Raw genomic sequence first — 27,800 nt, 5'->3', positions numbered from 1 at the left:
CACGCTGACATCGCATGACGCTTTCCGCAGGGTGCCGCATACTCGCAGTGACGTAAGCGTGTGCATCCTGCGGACAGCGTCATCCGATGTACAGCGTAAGGAACTGGAGCACTATAGTTGCGTCATCTTCGAACTTGGACTCTGTATCCAGGTGGAATGAACGTGGATTTTTCTGTGTTCAATCAGAACTGAATCTGCTTGCCCTGACGAAGGTACGCAGCTACCGAATGTTCGGCAACATGATAAATTAAGAGCACTTACTGTATATATTTTTGCCAATATTCACACAAACCCCCTTCATTTGATCCCATTCCTTAAACATTCTTCTCAAGGAACATTTCGAAGCTAAAACTTTAGCCCCATTAATCTCTGGGATTAATTTATTCAACGTCCCAAACCGAGATACCGCAGAGAGATGCATAAAATCCAACAAACCCTCCCAACCCAGCTGTCCGCGTTTTCAGAATCCTAACTGTCCGGTCACTTTTTTTTGTACACATGTCCTATCCAGTTCTTATAATGGCGATCAGGCGATGGGGTGACCAATGCTTGCGCCACACGTCAGGTTCAAAATGACGTCACACGTCGGCACTATATAAATGCCGGCACTGTGCAAAAAGGGCATTCCTTTACGTGAACACCCAAGCCAGCAGACATCGAGCGCAGAGTGGACTTTGTATGACACAGAAGAAACATCAAGATGCCTGGAAAAGTTAAAGGTATAGGCCAACTACTTTGAAACATTGAAATGAAAAAGTGTTGTGTGAGTGCAAGGAAATTTTCTGAAAGCACAGAAAGTGAAAGTTTTCGTGAGCAAGGAAACTATACGTGCACTGAAGCTGAAATGCTATGTAGCAGAATCAGGCTAATTGTTGCACACCGGATAACTTGCTTGCTGGCAAGGAGGGTGAAAAATGACATTAATGTTGATTTACAGTTTACACTTTAGGAAAAGTAGAGAATCAAAATGGCTGTTTTAGTCGTTTACTTAATTACGTTGTTTGTTTGTTGGGGTGTTTGTTTGCTTGTTTTGCGAGGAATGCACGTAAAGGCCAGTTCATACAGTGGGCGCAATGAGTAAGAATTCCTAGGATTGCCCGTTTTTATTTGATCTGCTGGATAGTTGATCGCATGTCATGGAATTGTATATTCGTTGACAATGACCCCTGTACAAGAATAGATCAAGTTCGATTCGTAGTTCACAATGAGGGCAACAAGCTGAAAACCTTTACTGTGTTGGAAAGAAAATGATAGGATTTAGATAGATGTGGCAGGATTTGTGTCATTTATTGGGCTTTGCCTTTTGTTCAAGCTTGCAAGTCCAGGGAAATTTGCGAACCATGCAGGTGACCCACAGACCGATACCCAAAGGACTTTCTATTTGTTATACCGAGACAAAATAACAAGATTACAGGGTATTGAGACCTGAAAAGACTGGTCTGGAACCTACAGCGCAACACAACTACTCAATACACGCGTTTTATCAGGAAGTTAAAACAGTCTGCCGATCTAAATCCTCCTGTGGAGCTGCAAAATAAAGAGCTATTGTTATGACAGACCGCAGAAGTCTATGATGCCGTAATGCGATGAGCTGTCCGTTGTTTACTGGAAGCTGCAGAGTGCAAGGTGTACTCGACCGCAACGGTTTGGCCAGCCTCGCTGAAGCGTTCGTCTGTTTGATGTTGACCGTCCGTGAGGCTTACCGTTAACAAAGCGTTGAACGCTTTCAAAAGCGTTTGTATTTTGACCTCACGCCTAAACCAGTAAGGACTCCTCTTGGAAGTAAACAAGTACGTTTAACCTGCAAACAGCTGGAATGAACTGGCTCAATCCAGACAAAGCCTGCTTTTCAGGAGACCACAACGCATTGTTACACCTGTGCTTGGCAGCTGAACCTGCGTATTTCCTTATTTCTCTTTCAACAATCCCCGTTGATTAAACATTTAGCTGCTGACTGAATAGGTTTGCTGAACAAATCTGATCTTCAACATGAACCTCAAGTTGCGTTGGGGAAATGTTGATTTTTATTTACGGGTTTTGCCCATACCCGACGTAAATTCCTAACACTGTAATCTCAGTGTTTTTTCCGAGCGTTTGTGAAAATTTAACAAATCTGACATGCTTTAATTCAAACTATTTTTGTTCTCATAAGACAAGAAGCTACCCAAACTTGCCCTCTAAGGCCAGAATAAAAAAAGTCTCCGGTTTCTGATCAGCGTGCGCGTCGGCCACAGACTTGCTTGTTGGCAAAATAAGAAAGTTATCATTTGGTATAAAACGATGTCCAAGAGGTGGAATCCTGCTACTGCGTAATTTTAACGCGTTTTGATGGGGTACGGTTGAGCAATATGTACAGTGTTATACATTTACATCTGGGAACCAGACAAGCGAGGTGGTCGTAAGTCCTGTGTACATTCACAAGCTTAAAATGATTTATAATGATGAACAAAGAAACTGAATGGAGAGGGATTTGAACCTACAGCTTTCGGAATAACGTATCCTCTACCGACTGAGCTCTCCAGTCCTATCTCAGTGGCTCTTCCCTGCTTTTAAACAGATAGGAAGTGCGGGGCCCGGTCTATTTTAGTGTGTGGCGTGTGCTAGCAGTCGCGATGGAGATTGCCTGTTAGAAAAAAAGTGAGGGTAAAAAATAGCCGCGTCGCCGCACCACTTTTGGATCCAGCTCCTGGCCAGAAAGTGGAGAATTTTTTATTATTCTATATTATTTTTTCTGGCCTAAATGACCCATAAACAAAGTGGACCTTCAGAATAAGGAAGGCTTAAAGTCAATCCGCATTTTTTGCTGCACGATGAAATCATTCTTACTGATGCATGTCTAGACTTAATGTGCAGCCATCCTTCTTACCGTTGGACAGTCCAGGGTAAACCTTCTGTGCTAACACTGTCAAGGATTTAAATGACAAAATATATACTTCGAAGATTGCCACTACATGTAAGATCCGAAAACCGGTGACAAAGGTGTAGATCCGGGGTATGAGTCCCCCCCCTGGGCTTAGGGTCTTTCCATCGGATCGTTGTGCCGCATAAAGCCGATTTTGTCAAGGTCTTTTCAGCAATGATGCACATGTACCAACACATGTACTGCTGGCGATACGTTCCTGATGCTTGAATACGATGCCCACGTGGATTGTTGATTTCATTACAACCCAGCACCTTGTAGACTGACATTTATAGATTTTGCAACGAATCATGGTATGGGGGTAAGGCATTGATGCCTAGAACCAATTCCAAATACTTATCTCTTAAAAATGAACTTGAAAAACAAACGCAATCAAAATTAGGCCTATATCCTGTAAAAAGACTTGTTTCCTTAAAAAGAAACAGTGTCTCTGAAAATAGATCCCATAAGAACGAACAGAAGAATACATATAACCACAAACGAACTTTGGAAAGTGAAAATATACATGATGAATACTTAATGACACAACAGAGCTTTCGTATGAGAGGATTGATTGTCGATCACTATGTTTGTCTTCATGTAGGTCTGATGGACCGCCTACGTGACGGCGAAACAGTGGTCATCGCGGAGGGATATCTTTTTGTTTTTGAGCGACGTGGTTACTTGAAGGCCGGAGCGTTCGTACCGGAGGTGGTTGTGGAATACCCGCATCTAGTTCGCCAACAATACGAGGAGTTTTACAGGGCAGGGAGTGACGTGGTTTTGGCTTTTACGGTAATTTTAACCGACATGAAAATACTACATTAAACTGACAAAACTACCAAAGAGTTTTGCATTGTTTTATGATCTCTTTGAAATCTTCCTGTTGCTAAATTCCAAAGATATCCAAAGAAACTGTATTTTCCTCTTGGTTGCCTGCTGACTCCTCTAAATCTAATAATCGAGTATCTGCAACGCTATCTGCGATACTTCCATCAGCATGAAAACTTTTCCAGATCAGTATTTCATCCTTTGTCGTTAGGCCACTGTGACAAGCTTCGTCAAAGCCTTTTTGCCATAGGAGCCGTGTAGATGACAAAAAGTCACGTTGGCAACGCACCTACACTATGCACACTAAGAGCACTTGGCTCGTCAAATTTTGGTATCCGATTGATTTACCTTACGGATGTGGGGGCTGTTAAATCTCCTCCCCCCACAATAGTGAATGAATAACTGAAATTACAATTGTTATGTTAAAGAAGATGACACCCCGCATGACTTATTATTTGTAACAAAGTGATGCATCGCCTATGTATCCGCATGTCCAGAACTACCGGACATTAAAAACCTGAGGGGCACCGGAAAATTCCTCAATTCGTTCCTCCCATAATCTTTGGACTGTATGCAGCCCAAGAAAGGACAGCATGGAAATTTGTTTACGTTGGTATTTCGAGAGAATTGCGATTTTATGCTCACCAATTATTAATTCGTTCCAACGAATTACTACACAATAACAATGCGTCCTAGTGAATATAAAAAAATGGTCGTTCTTGAGAACAAATACTAACAAACATCAACATGAATAATCGAAACAAATATTGAGGGGCAGATTCCCCTCTTTTAGTAGCATCGATTTGTGTTGAGCTTCGTGATTTTGTAAAAACAAAAACAAAAAAACAGAATATTTTCCTGTTTTCTTCCATTTCTCTTTTAAATACTGTGTCACTGTTTTTCGTTACTTTTTTGTCTTTTAAAGTACTATGCTCACCGTGAAAAAGTGTCACTGATTGAACGTGAGTCAGACATTGAGAAAATGAATCGGACAGCACTGCGCATGGCCAGAGAGGTAGCAGATCAAACCGGATCGCTAATGGCTGGAAACATCTGTAATAGCAACATATACGAGCCAAACAATCCGGACATCTCTGCGAAAGTCAAGGATATGTTCAAGGTAATAAAGAGAGAACTCAACAAAAGCCTGCCAGTGCGTTTGACAGAGAAATTACACCGTTGAACGTGGCATTCGAATGATATATGGCAGAGTTTATGGGGGGAGTCGGTCTTCTGCACCTGAAAAATAGGAAAAGTTGTAAGGAAAATAAGGGAAAAGACAGCGAAAGGAAAGAAACAAGAAAGGGGATAATGATGACTTTTTAATCAACTACTGTTGAGCGCTTTACCGCCCAAGAAAGAGCTGTTGTACAGCTAGCCCTTCAAGGAAGGTGTCCGTTCTTCAGCTAAGTGAAACTGAAGTGAGTAGAGAAAAGAAAAGAGATATTCAAAAGCTCTGACTAGAGCACATCTGTTTGTTTGATTACAGAGCAAACATGAAGTAAGTAGACACTGGGCAATGATATTCCACAAATAAGATGGTATAAGAGATCGATACAGCTTGTTTATCACTCAGTTTCGCCTTTTGGTATAAATATAAAATAGGTCTAAATGCCCGGGAGTGACAATTGGCTTCATTTCCTGTTCTATTACTCTTACTGCATGTTCCCAACAGATGGTGAAAAATGTCGACTTTTGTACCCCTAATTCTAGGAGCAGATCGAGTGGGCTGTTGAGGAAGGCGCTGATTTCATTCTCGCAGAGACGTTCAGTGATTTTGGTGAAGCACTGCTAGCATTGGAAGCAGTCAAAGAATACGGCAAAGGTAAACTGTGGGATTATTGAGGTTGGTTGTGTGTGAGTACACGCGACCAACCACGATTAGGCTTTGTCGAAATAAAGATATGACACACTGCCCACCAGTTCGAATCATATGGCTGTGGCTTGAAATTACACGCCACTTTGACAACATTACTATACTCGACCAATCACTACTAGGTCTTGAGGACGCGCTGTTGACTTAAGGCGCCTATCCATAGCGCATCAACACTTGCGCCATGCGTTGCCTATTCGTCAAAATTAAGATTTTTATCATTCAGATAGCCATATTGACGGCCGAACTCAACGTACACGCCACGTCTGTTACATAATGGAGTTGGTTTTTTGTGTCTATGAAAGAAAGCATCGTGTACCCAACGCATCCAAAAACATACCTACGGAAAAGCGCCTTTGCACGGCTTCAGTTCAACTCGCTATGGGTGAACTGATAAGAAACGTATCAACGCACAGGTTGGTTCCCTGAAAAGAAAATGAGGGCAGATAGCCGCTGATCATGTAAATAAAACCACTGTGTTCAGGATGCCCCGCCTCGGTCAGTGAGCTTAACCAGTTGTGCAAAGTGGACCGGACCAAATCAAACTAACCCGACCGTCGCGACCTGACCGGATCCAAAAATCTGAACTATTCTTGATGTGTGAAATTGGGAATCTACAAGGGAAACAATTGATATCTAGTATTCTCGCAGTCGACAACAGTGCCCGAAATTCAAAGGAAAAGCTTCAGGAAAAATGGGAAGTTTTGGGGGTTTTCAGGAAAGGAGGAATTCTTCTCCTTTGGTCATGTGACAGTTGCTGCTACTGGACGTAATGATATCTCAAATTGGTCGTGGTCCCAGGATCTTCTTAGGAATCAGTTAGTTATCCGAATAGACCCATCCATTAAACCCCGCCAACTGCGCATGTGGGTACCTCTAGCCCGTGCTCCTCTATCCGGTTCGTGTGATGTCACTGCAGTTTAAACCATGCCTGCTGCATATAGAGTTACATAGAACCATGGTACCGGGAGTTAACATGCAACTTGTCTGTTCATTATGGAATTCCATATCTCCTGTCGTCCGTCGCCTTTTGCTTTTTGTTGTGTCCCAATTCTGCCATTTACCAGTTCCAAACATGCCATTTTCCGTCGTGCGTCGTCCGTCGTGCGTCGCCCATCAAATGGGTTGCATAGGACCTGCAAAAGCCGGGGTTTAACAAATGACAATGTAATGTTCCATTCACTGCTAAAGATCTTTTCCGAATAAGGCAAGTACAAATCCCACCTGCAAAGCATATACTAGTCACATAATTAATTCCAACAATGCTAGACTACCCCTGCCCCTTGGCAAGAAAATATCGCCTCTCTGAGAATTCAACCAAGTGTTTTTTTGGGAAAAACATTTTCAGCAAAAATGTTCCGGCCAACTTATCCACAGTGTTATTCTAATTTGCATACTGTAAATGACTTGTGCCGACTTGTTTTCATCAAATTCCATGCAGAAATCTGCCAACCGATACAGACATTCCATCTTGAATGTCCTCTCAATTTCACCTTGAAATCCAGAAATACTAGACGTGCTGTGGATAACAAACTGTTTATTAAATGTATTGTTAGGGGGCAATTACCACTTGGTTTAAGTTTCAGAAAATATGACGTGTTGGTTTTTGTGGGTGTGTATGCCATGGTGGATAGACCAATGAGAACAGGTTGTCCAGCACATCAGCATTATTTATGGGGCTAACAAGTAACGTTACTGTTTAAAAGACTTTTGTGAGCCAACCTGCAATTAAAGTCATGTCTAATTTGGAGTATACAGCAGATTTCATCATAGGGATCCTGCCCTCAAAATAACGTTGAATCAAGTTCGTCTCTTATGAAAACTATTAAGGAATCAAACATTGTAAATAATCTGTTATTTACATTGCCTGCTGTGGGATATCGTGAAGGAACAGACAGAAATATTACATAGGCTATAGACCTAAAGTCAGGCTGTTAACGAGTAAAGTTAGGTCTAGAGTAACTAAGTTATCGAGAAAAACAATCTACCGTAACAAAAGTCTATTTTGTTAATTTATTTATGTAACCAAAATGGTTTTGTTTCATATACACGTTACTTAACCGATGTCAGGATATTATTTCTTCTTTCAATTGGAGTTTGGCGCAACTGCAAAAACGAATGCATGTACAGTACATCTTCTAGTTCTATTGCTAAAATGAGAGGCAGGCATAGTGGATCGATCGAACAAGGACATGTACATGTGAAACGATCAAGGGTGAAAATTAAAAATACCACTGCACAATCGCGACAAAAAAGCCACGAGCGACGGACGACGCACGACAGGCAAGGCACGATGGGCGACGCACGACGGGCGACGCACGACGGCAGATATGGAATTCCATAGTTCATCCAATGACAGCGTATAATTCGTGGTGCGTGCGCGTTTATGACGAAGTCACGAACCGGATAATGCCCACTGATCTCCCTTATAATGCCACACTGCGTGTTCCAGCCGCACACATCATACGCGCGTGCACGCATTTCGTACATAATCACGGCTGTGATTGGGGCAGGGCTTAGTGGATTAGCTTATTCCATTCTCGCCATGCGTGTATATCAGAATCTAGAGAAGGAACGTACCCACAGCCAAGGCAATTATATATCCCTTGTTATATGTCCTATTGTGTACTATTTACGGCACACATTTCTCTCTCTCTTTAGCCTCCCTCCAGGCGACGCAACTACACGACGCGATGGCACGACGGCTCCCTTGGGTCGTGCCGTCGGGTCGCACCGTCGCCTTCTTGTCATTACTTTTGTACGCACACGACGCGTCGTGTCGTGCGTCGTGCTGTCGCCCGTCGCGTCGTGCTGTCTTAGGTCCTTTCCTTGTTGCAATTTTTCTGCCTAAACGTCGCCTCTTCCGTCGCCCGTCGCGTCGTGCTGTCGTGCAACAAGGAAAGGACCTAAGATAGCATGACGCGACGCACGACGCGTCATGTGTGTACAAACAAAATGGCAAGAAGGCGACGGTTCGACCCGACGGCACGACGCAAGGGAGCCGTCGTGCCGTCGCGTCATCTGGTTGCGTCGCCTTGAGGGAGGCAAGAGAGAGGAGAAATGTTTGTCGTAAATAGTACACCATACGAAGCATCCTGTTGTCAATAACTGTCTTCCTGCATGGCGCACTGCATAATTATGTGATTTGCTCAAATCCATTAACAATAGTGCGACTCCAAGACTTTGCAAACAACGCACGAAAGCTGTCGCCCCTTTCAAAATGTGCACTGGGTCGAAAAGATTTTGCGCATCGTAATTGGCCGATGCGTTGCAAACTCTTGGAGGCGAACTATTGTGAATCGCCCGTATTTATTGTCATTGACGTCAGTACTTTCAGAATTGTGAAAAGTGACACAGAATTGCTCAAACTGAAGGCAGTTATTTTGATTCAGGTCTACCTGTCATTGTCAACTTGGCGTGGCATAAGAACGAAGTTAACGGTCGACCGGCCACGATTGACGGAGTAGAGATCTGCGAGACTTTCAAGAGACTGGAGGCGGCTGGTGCTGACGTGCTTGGCCTGAACTGCGCCCGTGGTCCAGCAACCATGCTCCCGCTGATGGAAGAGATCCAGAAATGCATCAAGGTATATTATCTAATCGAGTCAGTCGAAGACTTGTTCGTCTTTTTTGGATCAAGAACATCATTTTTTATTAACAAGTAATGCAAAATACTTTTATTAGAGTACAGTTTTCAATGGTTTCCATTCTGCTCAACATTCCAGACACCATTGGCTGCCATTCCAGTTCCATATCGTACCACAAAAGCAGAACCCAACTTCCAATCTTTGACCGACCCGCTGTCTGGTAAGTTTTGTCGATGTACATGCAGGCCCCACCCCTTCCTCACAAAAAACCAAACCAACAGCAGCACTCATTTCCTTCTAAAATAATTGTCAGAAAAAATTGTATCAAGTTAAAGTTTAGGACATTATCTTTTTGAAACATAAGTTTTCTTTTAAATCTGATGGTGGGTTGCGGAGACAAACATTTGATTAAGTAATACCTCATTTCGTTCTATTTAATGAAATTTTATATAGTGTATCTTGTGGAGGCATGCAGTCACTAAATTCAAATCCTAAATTATCACACAACTGCCTTGAGTTTCTTAATTCTTTCACATTCATTTCTAGTTCTGAATTTTATGAAACTAATGTTTATATCAGCTGTAAAACAACTGTGCAGCTTTGGCGTAGCTTAATGACTTTATTTGAGAGAAAGCATCTTCATTAAATGAACATCGGCAATTTACCTCAGCTAATTTGTGAAAAGGGTTTGATCTTGTTTACTTCTGTGACATTAAATACTTTGAACTATTTCGGGGTCGTGTTTGTTTGTCGGTGGAAATGAAACTTTTAACATAACAGGACCATATTCAGTTCAGTCTCCCCATTTTGCAGGCTTTTCCATTGATCCCATGTTGTGTTGAAGGAGAGCATTTTGATTGCTGCGGTAAATCCATCATTTTACACAATATCTCACGTCGTATTCAAATAAAGTCTTTCATTTTGAAATATAACATTCTAAGCTTCAATTCGATAGCAAAACAGCAAGTTTTGACATGTATTTTAGGAGAAAATAATAGGAATTATGTGTTGATTTTTTCTGGGGGGGTCACGCTGTAGACCTCAGATTGAAAATAAAATATGCACAAGAGTGAAAGTGTAGCTATCAAACAAGTAAACGATTTTTGAAACTCCTACTAACGATACATTTCCGTAGAAATATTCACATTATAAAGTAGGCCTCTTATAATACATGTATCTAGGAAGTCACAGTAATATCTTGTTTTCTTGAGAAATGTGTCTCCTATTTTTCTGCGAGGTTTCAACAAACGTTTGTAAATTTGAAATGTTCATTATTTATCTTTAAAATTAACAACTACCGTAATTATAAAATGATTACAAATTCTCATCTTTATATTATATATCTCAAATGAAGGTTGGTGACCAAACTTCAAGCTTCATAGTCACAATTTCTAGAATTTCGGTTAGTTTATCCCAAGGAGGGAAGGAAGGGAGACACCTCCCCAGGACAGAAAAAGATGAAACAGTAGAGGAGATGTGTGTGATATACCCAGTCAATCCGTCAACTAGGTGTTGAATTATAAAAGTGTGTCAAACAGGATTCCAACTGGCGTTGATAACGCACTATTTTCTAAGTGGGAAAATTAGGCATTATTTCTCAATTTCTACCCCATTTCTCAGAACCTAATAAGAAGTCGCCATCTGGAAACAGAAACATGGTCTAAAAGAATTTGGAAAAAATTGGGAAGGCCACAAAGAGTTATTCTAGGAGATTATTTTCTTATGAAAAGATGCTAGAAGACAACCTGAGTGCTATTCAGCATTGTCGATCGTAGAAGTAGAAAACCATTTCAAGTGCCGAGATCAGAGTCGGAAAAGAACTTCCAGGTTTGTGGTTGATTTATTTTATTTCTTAACTTATCATTCAAGGCGTCCGGCTATTTCATAATGATCTGGATGCTGCACTGTGCAGTCGCTCTGACATCAAGGAGTTTGGCAAGCGTTGCATGGAGCTGGGCATTCAGGTCGTGGGTATCTGCTGCGGTAACGATAGTCACTACACTCGCACGCTGTGTGAGACACTGGGCCGCGAAGTACCAGCCTCACGCTACAGCACCGACATGTCCAAGCACTACTTGTTCGGGACCAACGACAAGCTCTCCAAACGCTTCATAAGCGGAGAAGGGAAACAGTACACAACCTAGGCAGAGAACGCCAAGAAGAAAGATGAAAACGCTTTCTGCCTTTAACATGCATATTATATAAATGAATACTAGCTTCAGGTTTGGTCATAAAATTCTTGAGTTTCAGTAACAAGTTACTTTCACTTAATACACATCAGTCCCTAGTATGCTCACGGCTTGAGAAATACATGTATTATGCAGAGTCTTGATTATTTCAGTCAGGAAAATCCTTAATGCCGCTTTTGACGGATAGAAGTATTGACTGCCTGTATATCAAGGAGGAGACAATGCTTTCCATAGTGCACTTAATAATAAAAATAATACAGAACACTTATAATGCACCAGTATCCGCCAAAAACTGACGCTCAATAAAAAAATGAAATTCAGGAAAGCGTTAATCAACAATATGCCTACTGAAAGTAGTGGGTCTTGAGGGCCACTTCCATTTTAAACACTTCATTGGTCGTCAACGAAGGAGATTGTGTTTAATAATATGTCACCTTCTGACTTCTTGACTAAGTTACACAGGCAAATTGTCTTTGCCACGATTTTAAATCAAGATTTGTAGTATAAAAATCACAGAATGAACTTGTGCTATTGTTTTCTGGCATATAGGCGATAATTCGATAATGAAACGTGTTATATCAAACAGACTAGATATGCCATTTATTGGCAAGATCCTTTTATGAAATCAGTTTCTACCAGTGCTTATATAATCTCTTTTCTTGCTTATTTTTCCTTTCGGTGAGATTGTTTCTGAACTGCGTAGCCTCGAAAATATTGGATGAAACAGTAGAAGAGAGATGGAATTTTTGTCAAGAACAGCCAGCGAATCACGGCTGATTTTCTGTCGATACTGAGGAATAGTGACACCGGGTTCATGGGCTACTGGTGAATTAGAATCTTGCCCAACCGTACTCTTGCCGAACCGTACTATTCCCGAGATTTGAAAATAGGTCATGAGCAGTTCGACGTATGAAACAGGAGCGACTACCCATGTAGAGCGTCGAAAGATCGACTCAGTGTTGGAGTCGTTCGGCAATGACTATATGCAACGCGTTGATTTTGGGCGTGGCTCTTTTCATGAGCAGAACTCAAGTGAAATTATGTAAAGACATGGTAATTAGGAGATTTGAACCGTAGTCGCACAATCACCGACAGCTCGGTCTTATTATGATGCCAAAGTATAAGCAGAGATGAATATAGGTCCTGTAAATAATATGGATGATGTAACTGTATGATTTTCATTGCACTACTGTTGTGTGTAAAAAGTAAGAATGATGCCTATCCTCTTCTTTGTTCTTTTTGATTTTACAAACGCATTGCTTCGTCAATTATTGCCTAATTGTGTCGCTTGCCGGTTTTTGTGTTTATTTTTGTGCACAGATTATGTGTACGACAAATTATGCATAATTCAGGTATTGTTTGTTTTGCTTCAGTGCCGGCTTCATGTTATATTGCATTTGCAGATGATTACAAAAATGTGTCCCAAGGAGTATTTCATCCATGGCCTTGGCATAGCTTACTCGCTTTCAAGTCTGTGTGACTTCTATCATGTAATCTTTATTGTCATTAACATTCATAAAGCAACTATTAGGTTTGGTTTTATTGCGTTTGCAATAGGTCTTAGGCAAGGATTACCTTTCGGTCATTTTTTTCTTTTTGCCAAGGTACGGCAGGCACGGATTCAGGAGGAATATGGGGGTCGACCCCCCCTTCTAACACAAAAAAACCAGAAAGGTAAAAAGAAAAAATGGGGGAAAATAACAAAAAAATAACTGAAATAAAATGAAAACAAGATATCATCCCGTAGATTCTACTCATGTGTCCATCAATACCATTGTAAACAATTTATGTCATATAATGTTTTCATCATCGTCTCAGCAAAAATGAGACATTGACAAAAATCTCCGGCTCCGGCCTCAAATGAAAGAGCTTACAGCGCAAGGACACCGTTTTCAAGATGTATTTTTGCGTTGGGGAGATGTTAATTATATATAACAGGTTTTGCCCTCACCCAACGTATATTAATAAGCACTGTATGCTCAGTGCTTGTCCGAGAGCTTGCGAAAAAAACCTCATAAGCTTACTCGGGTGGGACTCAAACCCACGACCTCCTGCTTACTAGTGCAGATATCTTAACAACTCGACCACCGAGCTTGCCGGGGTCGGCTGGCCGGTCCGAGTCAAATGAAGCAGCGGGTACCGCGAACTATTTTCAAGATGTATGTAGAGACACCGTGTTCGTCGTCAACAGGCTGAGGTGATAACAGAAGACGAGGAGGAGACTTTGTGGGAGACTGGAGTGCTTGGCGATGAAACTCCACAGAGACTTGTAGACACAATTTTGTATCTTTTTTTAATTCAATTTGCCCTGCGAGCAGGATCTGAACACCGCCAGTTGAGATTTGAGAACTAACAGCTGTCAGTCCAAAGGGACAGTGACGGATCTCGCTACTTGCTCTATACGGAGGATGTTTCAAAAAACAGACAAAGTGGGTTGAAGCACTGCAAGCTGACACCAAAATGCGTGCGTGCATATGAAAGCACTGAGAACCCTAAAAGATGCATTGTTGAGTTGTACCTAAAATACCTGGCCCATAGACCATCCGATCCCAAATGTAGTTCAGCGTTTTATTTGCGTCCACTGGCAAAACCCAAGTCAGATACATGGTATTCTCGTCAACCTCTTGGTGTAAACCAAATCACTGGAACTGTCGCACACTTGTGCAAAAGTGCCCAATTGACTGGCTTTGGAACCAATCATTCCCTGAGAGCAACAGCAGCATTTAGACTGTTGACTAAAAGCTTTGACGAACAACTGATTTGTGAAACCACAGGTCACAGGTCCACTGCTGTCCGTGCGTAAAAAAGAACTAGTGGCGGTCAGAAAAAGAATATCAGTGAAGCATTGTATGATCAAGAAATAAACACAACGGTCGCACAGTCTGGGCCTTCGACCGTCACTGAAAAAGGATCAGATGGTCGTGTCATGACTTTAAATGTTAATATCAAACTTTGACTGATTGTACAAAGTTGCCAGTATTGAATCAAATGGTCAATATAAGTCAAGTTAAATGTGACAGTTATATTAATTCCATTTAAAACATTTGGCAAAAGAATGACTGAAGAGTTTAATATGTGATTAATCAATAAAAAAAATTGAAAAAAATTCCAACCTGACGCCACATTCTAAACCGGAAAAAACAGCAACACATTTTTGGCTCTTAACTTGTCCATCATAAAGTCCAATTGCATGTGAGCATAGATTGGAGTTTGTGGGGAAAGTGTTTCATGGAGTTTTGGGGCCAAAATTCGGGTCAACTTGGTGCATTTTTACTGTGTGCATCCAAAACATGGCGTCAACACAATACAAATGCGCCAAATTCACCAGAATTTTGCCATCAAAACTCCATGAAAGACTTTCCCCACAAGCTCCTCACAGTGCTTTTATGCAAGTGGACTCTAGGATGGACAAGTTATGAGCCAAAAACGTGATTTTTTTTCGATTTCAAAAGTTGCGTCAGGTTATAAGAATTTATCCCCAAGTATTTAAGCTCCCGTATTGATTTATTTATGTGAAGAAAAAAAGGTAAGTGTTGAGAATAATGTGTAGCGTGAAATTGCAGTTTTAGGTGAAAGTTGCAGTAATTTGAAGAAAATGACAAAACAAGAAACATTGTGTAAACTGCGTTCCGCAAAGGTGCGGTCTTTTAACGAAATTAAAAAAATGCACGTGTGATGGGTTTGATGTCGTCTGCACAGTTGTACATTTATTTTACATTGTTCAAAGTGTGGATTCGTAATTCAAAGTGTGGATTCGTAATTCCGAATCCACTTTTTTGACCAGTGTAACAGATTCGTAGATCCGAATCCACACTCTGACAATAGGTGACGTCATATGGTTTAAATTTAATGTCAAATTCTATGTAAGATATGATCAATGACAAAATTTCAAATAGTGCAAGGTATATGCCGCATAGGACATACAGGTAATTCCCACTAGAGTCAAGGATTCATACCTGCAGAAAATGCCTATCTCTGTTGTTCCCTTCCCAGGACAGTCAACCTCTGACGTGAGGCTAGGAATGGCATTTCGAAACTGTCCATTTGCGTTATGTGGGATACAGCTAAAGTGCATGTACCACCACGTAAAATCTAGTCCCAATACTATAAATTTTTTTTATCCTTACAGTCTAAACTCTGGGGAATATCAGTATTACCAAAGTCCAAGAAAGATGACATCCAAATACAGGTAATGACCCAAAATAGGTGCAAAAACGGAAGGTTTTGTGATGTCACTAGGGCTAGATTACCTGTACCGGTATATATGCAGCTACCAGTTCTCCACGGGGGTAGGAACCAATCTATGCAGTGTACACGCTAATGGTTTTTTACAGGCTCAAAGAATTTTGCGTGTTTTCAAAGCTTCAACTTACCCCCATGACAGGCTCTTTCAATTGCACCCCCACTGCCTCAGCTAGCTCGATCGGTACCTTGGAACTAGTAATGCCTGTAATGAACAATGGTGGAATTTGGCCCCTTTGAGTGGAAATAAATGAAATTATTTAAAATACTAATAAACTATACTAAAATACTAATTAGTCATCCCATGCAGGTAATCGGTTTGCAAGGGATAGGGGATTTGGACGCTTTCGTAATGATAATTCCAATATTAAAGAGAGGAGTACAAGGGGAAGGGAAACAACATTGGTGCATACTGTGAAATGCTGAAAATGTGTCCAATTTTATTCTCATTTTGCCCACATCACCTTTCGAAACTCTGGGCTCTTTTTGAGAAGCTAAAGTCTACTCGCATAATTTTAATATATACGCAAAGTAAAAAGGTTTAGTGGTATGTTTACCAAAACTAGAGGAGGCAGTCCCTTTTCTCTTGTATTTTAACGAATTTCTATATCCTACGAGGTACATGTGGCATTTTCGGATTTATACCCCTTGGTTCTTCGGCAACAGTACAGTGGAGCACACTGATTCAAAACGTGTAACTAGATTAAAATGTACCCATTTCTTCTCTTTGTTTTGCATTTCAGCGGGATTTGTGTTGTAGAGAAAAAATGATGGAGGTGAATGCAATTTGACATTCAATTTTCGCTTCATACTGCAAGCATTCCCCGACTTCAAAAACGGCATCTGATCATTTCCTATATCTTAATGGTTTTACAACCAAGCCCCATTAACCTAGCCTAACTGTTCAGATTAAGTGAGCTTAGATGACATACAGCACTCATTCAAAACTGTGTGTGAAATCTTAATATTAAGAACCGTTAACGTTAGCATGCTTCATGTTCGGTTTATTTCTGAAATAGAATCACACATCATCCTAGTCTGCAGGGTCTGAGTTGGTCTTGGAATCTACTTATAACTTTTCAACCTATAACAGCTGGACAGTATGCAATAAAGCCACTATAATCATTTACTAAAGGAATAGATTACCTGCTGTCACAGCTCGAAGATACAACCCTTATGCAGGCAAAGAAAAATAAAAATCACATTTTACTTCAGTTTTAAATGTTCACTTCATTTGGGTTTTTTGTAGAGGTGTTTATTGTTTAGTGTTTTAAGAGTTGTGAGAAGTTGTGATATTTTGTGAATTACTCTTTTTTTTACTTACGGCCGGCCATAGTTTCGCCAAAAACTGCGCTTACGTAGCAAAAGAGAGGTCCATAAATACCAGGAATGTACGCCTTCCTGTACACACGCCAAGCCAGCAGTCGTCGAGCGCAGAATTGCCTTAGCACGGCGACAGACGAAACATCAAGATGCCAGGAAAAGTTAAAGGTATGGGCCTACTTCTTCCAAAAATTTGAAATGAAAGGGCAAGGAAATTTTCTGAAGGCACAGAAAGTGCATAATGTGCTTTATGAGCAGTTTCAGGCTAACATTTACGAAGCCAAAAATCTGCCTTGCCAGGAGGGCGAAATTATTTGGCTATCAAACAAGTTACACTTGAGAAATAATGGAGAGACAAAACATTTTCGTCAGTTATTTGTTTTTGTTTGCGTTTGTTTTTTTCTGCTAGGACTATACATAAAGGGCAGTATGCTCAACGCGAAAACGAGTATAAAATTGGGGGATTGCGCGGCATTCACGCTGCTAACTCGATATTGTTTAACACGTTGTATGACAATGAATGTGGTGGCATTTGCCTTGGCCTTCGTAGTTCACAATAAGGGGAGCAACCATAACACCGTATGTTTGAAGTAGGATCAGATAAAGGTGGCGTAGTTCCATCGACTAATATAATCGAAGTCCAGGAAATGCATTTATTTATTGTCCAGGCATGTTTGACATCCAGGGTAATTTTCAAACAAAGCAGATGACATCAATCTTATAAGCAATGCATGTCCAATAGTGTCTCTGTTTAAACCCTGTAAGGACTGTCATACCCGATAAATCACGTGCGTTCAGCCAGCCAGAATAAACTGGTTCAATCCAGACTAAGCGGGCTTGTCTGAGGACCACAATGTTCAGAAATTTGACACTAGACTAATTGAGCCTTCTTATCTCTTTTTCATACAGCGCCTGTTGATTAAAAATTGTAGCTGTTGACTTCGGTTTGCCGAACAAGTATAAAAATAATTCTGTTCTGGTTGAACTAAATGTAGCTGTCTTCCCCCTCCTCCTTAGATAAGGGAGGCTGATTAATACGCGTTCAAGGGAGGCTGATTAATACGCGTTCAAGGGAGGCTGATTAATACGCGTTCAAGGGAGGCTGATTAATACGCGTTCAAGGGAGGCTGATTAATACGCGTTCAAGGGAGGCTGATTAATACGCGTTCAAGGGAGGCTGATTAATACGCGTTCGTGGTTTTTCACGGGCAAAGGCACTTTTACGGAAGCGTACCATGTCCGTGGAGGCGCGTGCATTTTTGATTCTGTGTATTTTTATAGGTAGTTTCATGTACGGCAGAATGTTGAGAGACTTCGAAGGCCAGTCAGCGCCCAGCCCCTCCGTTAATGAGCATTTTTTGGCAATTCCATTTGCAAGCAAATGGGCCTCATTGGTGCAAAGCGAGGAAAGAACCGCTACGCTAACCCACTCCCCCGACCTATGATGTAAAAAAGAACTTCTGTTTTTGAGTGATATCTTACCTCATTAAACTTCCACTTACCCTGGAGGTCAAGATAATATACTTTCCAGTGTAATTGGCGGCTGAATCTTGACTCACATTGTTTGTCTCCAAAGTTCGACTGGTTAGCAAGCACCTCTGAATAGCAGTAGCGGTAGAGGGCGCCAACCTACATGTATTTGACTCGTCTGGTTCCCATACCTGATTAATCTACAAAGGTCCGTTATGGGTACAGTCCAAAGTGTAAACTCAGCACTGTTCAGGGCCCAATAACATGCATATCAACATCCTGGCCTAAGATTTCTCAAACCCAAATTAGATTATTGTCTGGTCACTGATCTTTCGATTTCTTTTCAATTTTTTGTGGGTTAAAAGTGTAATAGGTTAATAAAGGATCAATGTTCATTAAATCATAAACATACTGACATAGGTCAATATATTTCGAACAGTTTAGGATACTGGAGTGAAAACCTAGTGCCTAGCATAAACATTGATGTGGAGAGTAAGCCTACGTATTTTCGTGACGTCGCTTTGACATCAGGCGTAAACTTCAACATTGTTAATTTCTAAAAATCCACATAGAATCTCTTGTGAAATATCTGGATAGAGTAATAGAGCAAATTTAGCTCTGCATTTTTTTCTCGTGTACGTAAAATTACCTGACCCTTGCTTCTGGGCAAAACTAGAATTGCTTTGTAATTCAAATTGATTAAAGAAAGGAAATTGCTTTCAACGACGTAGTTTAAGTAAGATAGCATATGTTGCTCAAAACAGGACTGTGAAGTCATGAAATACTCGAGCACTCTCTCGTAACAGGTCAAAAATGTCAAAAATGCATTGTCAGTAGATGTTTGTGGCGACATGTGCTGTAAAACTCGAAATTTTATTGATACGGTGGCCCATACACAACAATACATGTGAAGTTAGAAGCTGATGACGTCTTCCGTAATTCATTTTCAGAATAAAAGAAATGCACGTTCAAATTTAGAGACATGGTAGACCACCGTGCTTTGGGGCAACGTTACTTGATCTGAACTTTCGGGGTGACAGGAATTGCAGCGATATTGAGGTATAACCAAAACAGAAAAAGGATTTTTCTACACACACCAAAATAAGAAAATGTCATGAGTGGAATGTGGAGCACTAAACAAGGATTGCTGGCATCATAATAAGAATGGACGCCCTCTTATGGTATCAAAGACGAGAGTACATGTATTGGTTTACGTTTGAGACTAGTTTGCCATAATTCCAAGAAAGTGGAGGAAACCACTTGTTATAGGAACAAAGAAATCGTTGTTGACGTTTCAAAGCAGTGATGCCCACATACTGCAAGTTATAGAGCGACAAATTTTGCAGGATTCGTTTCCTCCTCATTTGGCTTCCGTTTGATTAAACACATATAATAGGCCTACTTGATGAGGCTGACTAGATTTTCCGACATACACCACACTTCTCTAACTTCATGAAACTGGAAATTGATACTGCTTGGTCAACTTGTGTTTGTAACTGTAACAAACACCACAGGTCTAGTTTCATTAAGTTCAGTTTTCGAGATTTACTTTATGTCATTTACAGTGGCATGATATACACAGGAAAAAAACACATTTTAAAATTAAAAAAAAGAGTTACCAAAAGAACCAACGGGCTAGCCAGCTCTTATCCCGTTGGACCCCCCCCCCACGGAAAATGCAGGGTTGGTCACTCTTACAAAGTTTGCGGTGGGGTATTTTTCTTGAATTTAAAATAAAACAGGGAGACTAGCTTCGCCGTAAATTCATCAAGTTCGTTTCCCCCTTTTTTTGTATAAATGTACATTTACTGATCAGCACATATAGTGTACACGATAAAATAAGCGTTTCTATCCAAATGGTTGACGACAACGAGCTGGGTGTATGTCAGGAGGAATTTCTCCTTTTTTGCCAAATGACTGTGGGTGCGAGGGTGCAGTCCACTAATTCAAGTGAGAATTTCTGGCCAGCTCATTAGCATTATAAGTGCCCCCACATTATCTTTTGAAAAAGGAGATTGTTTGGCCCCCAAATGGTGAGATTGTGTAAATCCTTGCCAGGATCAACTCCCTGGGTCTTTGAGCTTTTATATTAGAGCAGAATGGCTACAAACTATGGTTGAAAAATGGTCCTAAAGTGCCCGAGAAAGTTGAGGGTTGCAACTTGAAAAATGACTGCAATCAGATTTGGAAAAATCACTTTTCGGGGGGTGAAGGCAAAGTTTAAACGACTTCAACATTCTGAACAAAATTGTTGCTGAATTCAGAATCTAAAATTCTGCTCGAAAAAAACAATTTTCCGTCAAGAATTTGCAAGCTAAAAATTGGAAACAAAACCGAAATATCAAAACTCCTTTTCGGAGAAACTGCAGAAATACTCCCTTTGATAGTAATATAAATCGTGTTCAGAAAAAACCATGTGGCAATTTCTAATCTTTAGGGTCCTGGAACGTGGATGGCGTACTGTGCGCTTTACGGCGTTACACCTTGCGTTCATCGTGCTTGAAGGGTGCTTTCTGTATCCTGCACTCCCCCCCCCCGGCAACACGGCGTGTATGCATACACAGCCATTTTGTTCTCTATCTGTGGCCGTGACACGTACACAATTTTGGGGCCACTGATGGATGTGCAAAAGCAGTGTCAGTGGAGTAACAATATCTGTAACTTTATCTCTCGCGCTTTCCAGTGTACTTTTTACATCTTAAAAAAGTTGATTGCCAGCGCGGCCAAATGCAAATCCTCCTTTGAGAAATCCCTCCCTCCCTCCTTCCCTCCTTCCTTCCTTCCTGTGCCCCATGCAGTGCAACCGCCCCTGCTTCAGTAGAAAAAGACTGATAGTCTGTTTCTATGTCTGTCTACATGTAGGACTGATGGAACGCCTACGTGACGGCGAGACGGTGGTGATCGCGGAGGGATATCTTCACGTCTTTGAACGACGCGGCTATTTGAAGGCCGGAGCCTATGTACCGGAGGTTGTTGTGGAATACCCGCACCTAGTTCGCCAGCAATACGAAGAGTTTTACAGGGCAGGAAGTGACGTGGTTTTGGCTTTTACGGTAATAAAAAGTAATGATTTTAGGTAGAGAGTTTGTGCAATGAAAAACGGTAGATGATTGGGTGTTAGGGACACCTCGGAATTAGGGTCGAAGATCAGTGTTGATTGAGCTTTGAAGTTCAGGCGTTCACGCAAAGGAGAAAGATAAAATGGAACAATTTCAAATAGGTGATTGGGTTGAGCCTAATCACTTGCTAAGACGAAAATCACCTTCACTGATTTGTTTATTATTTTCATATCCTTGGAGATTATGCTTTCTACTTTTCTACCAGCGGGAAAACTGATTGGACATTTTCAACAAAAATGTTTTTGCACTTAACTTCCTTTCCAGACAGCAGATTAAACATGTTATCATAGCACCAGCCTTTGCTAGTAGAAATGCAGAAAACATAACGTCCAATTTTAAACCGTCAGAGTTGGGTGCAAAAATAAAATTGGATTTTCATGTTGGAAAATATGCTGTAAAATATTAACACGTGTACACTTTTATTTTTCGCCTGTATAGTAATAGTAATATTTTTACCTCAGTTATTTTCACAAGCATTGCAATTTGATCAAGCTCCAATATTCCCATGCACAAATCTCAAGCTTGTGTTTCTCTAACAAAGTTCTGATGAAGTTTAATTTGACCCCATTTCCGTGGTTTTTTCTCCTGCAAATTGAAAATGTGCCCCCCCCCAAAAAAGACGGAATAGATTTCTTCGTACTGGAAGTTTGGTATGGAGAGAGAACAATGATTTTCCAGAATTGATCGACTTTAAAGAGATTCTTAAATGTCTTTGAGATTTTCTGAATTTTTTTGTAGCACACCATGTAAAGAAATTTGAAGGCTTTTCAACACAAAATGTTGCCGTTGTGGTGCGCCACGTTAGGCGTCTCCACGATCAAGTTCATAACGTGAGAATACACTGTGAGTCGGACATCAGTGTCAATGACTGTATGTCCTGTTGAAGAGCTCTACTAGTATCGGCGATATATCCAGACAGGTTTACTAGCTATCGACGGGTATTGACGACAACGGCACGTCATAAAGATGGACCAATCAGAACAAAGCGACAAGCAAAATATGCTTTTGGGACTTTTGTCGGATATCCACTGCATACCTTTCATTGTAGAGGTCTGGTTAACACACCGGTTCTCCAAATCAATTAAAGGACACAGCAATTGTTAACTGACAAGGCTGCCCTAAAATAAATGAATCTACCCTAAACATTTTATCGTCCTGCCTCCATAGCAAATGATGAGGTTTTGGTTTTACTTAGTCGTACTTTATTATGCCAATTGATATTAAAGTGGGGAGCCGTAAGTCTCAGCATTTTCTTAATAATACTATCCTTTCTCTGCTTTCCGAATTTCAACGGGGGGGGGGGCTCCCAGGGCCATGCCACTGCCCTGAAGTATCCCTTTGTTTCCCTATAACTGGTTACTTCCATACAAGTGCAAATAAAAGTACAAAAATAAGGACAAGCTATTGAAATAACATGGAAAACTTTGTCCTTTTTTACAGAGTATCATCTTCCCAGCTTTTGTTGTCATTTTCTTAATTCTTTATTTCTAAAATCAATCAGTTTATTTTCTGTTTTTGAAGTACTATGCCCATCGTGAAAAATTATCACTGATTGACCGTGAGCGAGACCTTGAGAAAATGAATCGGACAGCACTGCGCATGGCCAGAGAGGTAGCGGATCAAACTGGATCGCTAATGGCCGGAAACATCTGTAACAGCAACATTTATGAACCAGACAATCCGGACATCTCTGCAAAGATCAGGGATATGTTCAAGGTAATAAATAGATAATTAAACAAAACGTGCCGCTCAGCGATCGCTAGTACGGCGTTGAAGGTGGTCTCTGGACAAGCTGTGCAGCTACAGAGAGATACGATGACAGTTGGCATTGCGGGGTGAAAAAAACTAGGAAAAACAAAGGCAAATTGGTTGACGAGTTGCCATTCTGATACTGTTGTGCGCGTAGCGCCCCACCTCCCCGCCCAGAAAGAGCTACGCCCCTTCTGGTGACGCCCACGGTAACTGTCCATTTAAGCTTCAGGCTGAGTGAAACAGATGTAAAAGCGAGCGGGGTGAGGAGGATAGACAAATCAAAAGCTCTCATGTCAGCACACAAATTCTGTTGAAGGGCGAGCAAATGATTTTCAAAGCAGGATGGCCTCCGACAATGCGTGTCCACAAAAAGAAATGGCTCAAATAATCGACGTACATGTAACATGCTTAACACATTGTTTTGCTGTTTGGGGTATACACATTTGAATATAGATTGTATTTGGGCCGTAATAGTCACAATTGGCTATAATTTGCTGTTTGGTTACCTTGAATGCACGTTCTCATCTGAAAGTGAAGAACCGTTGCCGAATTATGTTTATTTTATTCAGGATCAGATCGAGTGGGCTGTTGAGGAAGGCGCTGATTTCATTCTCGCAGAGACGTTCAGTGATTTTGGTGAAGCACTGCTAGCATTGGAAGCAGTCAAAGAATACGGCAAAGGTAAACTGTAGGATTATTGGGGTTGGTCGTGTGTGGGTACACGCGAACAACCACGATTAGGCTTTGTCGAAATAAAGATATGACACACTGCCCACCAGTTCGAATCGAATCATGTGGCTGTGGCTTGAAATTACACGCCGCTTTCGTGGGAACTGGTTCCCATCACTACCATGGACTTGTGCGTAATTTCTAGCCGAAGCCAAGTAGTTCGGACAGAGCCTTATTAGCTCCTATTCGGTATGGCTAATCTGAAAAGAAACACATTAATGAAAAAGGCTGGTTCTCTGCTGCATAAAACATATGAGGGCAGGTAGCCGTGCATCGCATGAATAGAGTATAAATTAATACAAATTGCGGCCACAACGTACTATCTTGCTCTGGCAAGTTACTATCCCTACTTTGGCAAGTTATCATCTTGTTTCGGCAAGTTAGTAAAAACATAACATAATATATATATCACATACTAAAAGTGGCGCTAATGAGGCCCCATAGCTTGTTCGACCGCGAAATGAATATACGTGCGTGGATCAAGACAGTAAGTAACCCACAGTGCTTTGTGCGTCAGGAGCGTTTATATCTCTCTTGCCCCTCCTAGTGCCCCGTTACGACGCTGGGGACGATCGAAGCGACCTGTGCGCGTAATGTCATGCAAAAATCGTTCCCGAGGGTATGATATCCTAGCATATCTGCCTTGAGCAGAAGCATCCCCTCATTGGTTGAAAATAGCCATATTTTGGTCGGGAGTGTTCATTTTGTTGGTAGCGATGCGACCGTAACGCGTGCTGATTTTCCTAGTCGTTTGTGAACCAGCGAAGTTTAGCGCAGACCAATGGGGCTTCTCCTTGCTAAAAAGAACTTGCGCCCTCTCAGTTTTGGTTCAGCTTGGGGCTAATGTTTTTTTCATGCACCTGCGGGGTCACGTGCACGCGGAATTACCAGCCCCGGTATACTTAAAGAAAACTGTGGTTCTATGATTAAACACATTTATACGACCCTAATTCATAAACGTCTTGGCTTTAGGGCTGCCTCATACTTCAGGCGAATGCGAAAGTGAGGCTAATTTGACGTCAAGAAACGTTCAACAAAATTAACCCGATTCAGAATGAAGTGAATTTTGGCGAATTTGCAGAGCAAAAATGTGATCTGATGTCTCAAAGTCAAGAGTGTGTTTGCTTTTCCTGGCAAGTATGATTCGGCTTTAACAGCTTTCAAACGGAAGCCACTGCAGGCCATCTCACGCTTGAACCAGTTCGAAATGTCCAGAATGTGACCAACTACAGCTGAAAGAACTAAGTTGTCAGCAGCTGGCTTATGCGGTGAGATGTATGAATGAATCTGATGTACTTGCTCCCATATCCAAGGCATCTTTTCAATGAAGTCCGTTCTTACAGAAATGTCGACAACAAAATAATAACTCAGACTTGCTCAAACAAAAGACGGTCATTTTGACTCAGGTCTACCTGTCATTGTCAACTTGGCGTGGCATAAGAAGGAAGTTAACGGCCGACCAGCCACGATTGACGGAGTAGAGATCTGCGAGACTTTCAAGAGACTTGAGGCGGCTGGTGCTGACGTGCTTGGCCTGAACTGCGCTCGTGGTCCAGCAACCATGCTCCCGCTGATAGAAGAGATCCAGAAATGCATCAAGGTATATAATCACCGTGGGTCAATTACAGACCAGAGTTTAACTGGTGCAAGGACATACTCGAAAGTTCAAAAACTGTGCCAATTTCATAACGCTTGCTTATTCACACATGCCCACTAGGCCTACTTCTGTTTCCTTTGGATTCGTCAGTGCAGCAAACACAGATAGATTTCATAATGTTCCCCAGCACCCCTACACGCGAGCTAAATGCTCCTTTTATTATAGTAATGTTTTAAGTGTTTTCATTGCTATTATTCCAGACACCAGTGGCTGCCATTCCAGTTCCATATCGTACAACTGAAGCGGAACCAAACTTCCAATCTTTAACCGATCCGCTGTCTGGTAAGTTTTTATTGATGTATTTATACGTGTATTAGGTCCGTGTATACAGAAGATAAAAAAGATAACCATTGTAAATGGTCATTTTACCTGTCCCTTTTCACAGATGCAAAGCTGACCTAAGATTTTAATACGCGTTAGAAAAATTACAAATTAATTTAGGTCGTTTATTTTATTCGCAAAGTTCACAGCAGTTTAAAATAATTAAAAGGAATGCTATGTTTCAGCTCATTTCAAGTTTGGTGATCATGCTTCACACTTATTTGAAAATATTCGAGAATTACTCATCTTGAGGCTTATGTACGATTTCCAACCTCATGGGCGGTAATCCTCATGATGAGGGCTAGAAACGGGGGACACCCCTCGGCCAACAGAAAACATAAAAACACTTCAGGAAACGACTGTGTTATCCCGCGTGAGAATTTAATGATCCTCTGTAATATACACATTTTGCAGGCATTTACTCTTAACGGTCTAGAATGCACCTTCCGATATGATCAGTTTTTCTCGCAAAGCAAAGTCCATGCAAATACCAAAAACAATGTTCCCAGTTGGTGCCCTTCACACTACATGGGACGAATAATGTCTCTTTTAATTAAGAAGCAGTGCATTGGAGAGTATCACTTTCTAATTGGAGGAACTGAGCTGCACCATAAATATTGCACTTTAGTAGGACTCAATATTTCGTTGTTTTGGTTGAAAAATTATGTTGGATGTTTGCCAAACAATTCCAAAACGTGTGACTAATTAGGCACAAAGACATATAAGATATTCCCGAGTGGGAGAATTAGACATAATCTCTACTTTTCTACCATCTCCCAAATAGGAACGAGAAATTGGAACCGTTATTCGTAAATCTGGCCTGAAGGAATTTGCAAGAACGTTAAAAAGTCATATCTTTAGAAGATTTTTTCTGATAGAAAGGTGTATAGCATTTTAGATGCCGACTGTTAACAGAATAGTTCATGGTAGAGCCGAAACCACTGTTGTAAACAAACTTTAAAAGTTGCTGTCGCTGCTCTATTCTGTTAATGTTAACTTATTATTTATGTATTACTTTTTTATCTTCAATATCTAGGCGCCCCAATATTCCCGTTAGATATGAACCCTGTGCAGTGCAACCGCTCTGACATCAAGGAGTTTGGCAAGCGTTGCATGGAGCTTGGCATTCAGGTCGTTGGTATCTGCTGTGGTAACGATAGTTACCTCACCCGCACGCTGTGTGAGACACTGGGCCGCAAGGTACCAGCCTCGCGCTACAGCGCCGACATGTCCCTGCACTACTTGCTCGGGACCAGCGACAAGCTGTCTGAACGCCACATAAGAGGAGAAGTGAGACAGCACACGTCCTAGGCAGATATCCCAGCAAGAAAGATAACACTGCAACAGCCTCAACATCTATAGCAAAGAATATCATGTTCAGGTGTGGTCACAAATGCATAAAAAATTCAGTTTGTGCTTTAAACACGTCTGCGTTGATGACTGCTTACTGCTTGGGAAATGCTATGTAGATTCTTGATTAGTTCAGCATTAAAGGAAAATCCTACTCAGATGCCTCTTTTTGATCGAGTAGACAAAGCGTTCCTCATTATTGATGGCACTTCAAGTTTAAAATCTTTAGTTTAGATCATTTAAAAGTATGAGAGACTAGTTAAACTTATCGCAGCACCAACTTTCCGATCTCTTGAGTGATAATTTATAAAGACAACCATCTCCATAGTATTTTGTATTAGTATGTTAATGGCTAAGTCTTCAGTTTTGAAACCACATCTCAAAAGAAATGTGTCTACTTCTCGTATATCAAGATTTGTAGTACCTATAGGAAGGTAAGAAGAATCGACCTTACGCATT

The 27,800-nt window shown here is 41.1% G+C and overlaps 2 protein-coding genes and 1 long non-coding RNA gene across 3 annotated transcripts; 2 read left to right on the top strand and 1 right to left on the bottom strand.

Annotated features, from left to right (window-relative positions):
- The first annotated feature begins 571 nt into the window (after positions 1–571).
- On the top strand, positions 572–13,124 carry LOC110984668 (betaine--homocysteine S-methyltransferase 1-like). The gene is made up of 7 exons (XM_022245066.2): positions 572–719; positions 3,504–3,694; positions 4,656–4,850; positions 5,444–5,555; positions 8,996–9,189; positions 9,328–9,409; positions 11,059–13,124. The coding sequence occupies exons 1-7, from the start codon at positions 701–703 to the stop codon at positions 11,331–11,333; spliced, it is 1,068 nt and encodes a 355-aa protein (XP_022100758.2). The 5' UTR covers positions 572–700; the 3' UTR covers positions 11,334–13,124.
- On the bottom strand, positions 9,227–18,547 carry LOC110984672 (uncharacterized). Its single transcript, XR_002598888.2, has 3 exons — positions 18,446–18,547; positions 15,752–15,825; positions 9,227–11,329 (listed from the first exon to the last, which is right to left on the bottom strand). It is a non-coding gene; the product is annotated as an uncharacterized LOC110984672 (long non-coding RNA).
- Positions 16,969–27,635, top strand: LOC110984669 (betaine--homocysteine S-methyltransferase 1-like). Its single transcript, XM_022245067.2, has 7 exons — positions 16,969–17,111; positions 21,276–21,466; positions 23,054–23,248; positions 23,854–23,965; positions 25,420–25,613; positions 25,871–25,952; positions 27,028–27,635. Exons 1-7 carry the CDS (start codon positions 17,093–17,095, stop codon positions 27,300–27,302), a joined length of 1,068 nt encoding a protein of 355 aa, XP_022100759.2. The 5' UTR covers positions 16,969–17,092; the 3' UTR covers positions 27,303–27,635.
- The last annotated feature ends 165 nt before the right edge of the window (positions 27,636–27,800 follow it).

The sequence above is a fragment of the Acanthaster planci genome, linkage group LG15, assembly GCF_054643075.1.
Source record: "Acanthaster planci isolate LZ-2023a linkage group LG15, COTS_SCS, whole genome shotgun sequence".
In the NCBI taxonomy this organism is placed as follows: domain Eukaryota; kingdom Metazoa; phylum Echinodermata; class Asteroidea; order Valvatida; family Acanthasteridae; genus Acanthaster; species Acanthaster planci.
This window is presented reverse-complemented; position numbering and strand designations above follow the sequence as displayed.

What these genes read in the sequence shown, in the direction of transcription:
- LOC110984668 (XM_022245066.2), top strand. An exon ending in AAGTCAAGGATATGTTCAAG is followed by an intron (nt 4,851 to 5,443) that starts GTAATAAAGAGA and finishes CCCTAATTCTAG; the next exon opens with GAGCAGATCGAGTGGGCTGT. An exon ending in AGTCAAAGAATACGGCAAAG is followed by an intron (nt 5,556 to 8,995) that starts GTAAACTGTGGG and finishes ATTTTGATTCAG; the next exon opens with GTCTACCTGTCATTGTCAAC.
- LOC110984669 (XM_022245067.2), top strand. An exon ending in AGATCAGGGATATGTTCAAG is followed by an intron (nt 23,249 to 23,853) that starts GTAATAAATAGA and finishes TATTTTATTCAG; the next exon opens with GATCAGATCGAGTGGGCTGT. An exon ending in AGTCAAAGAATACGGCAAAG is followed by an intron (nt 23,966 to 25,419) that starts GTAAACTGTAGG and finishes ATTTTGACTCAG; the next exon opens with GTCTACCTGTCATTGTCAAC.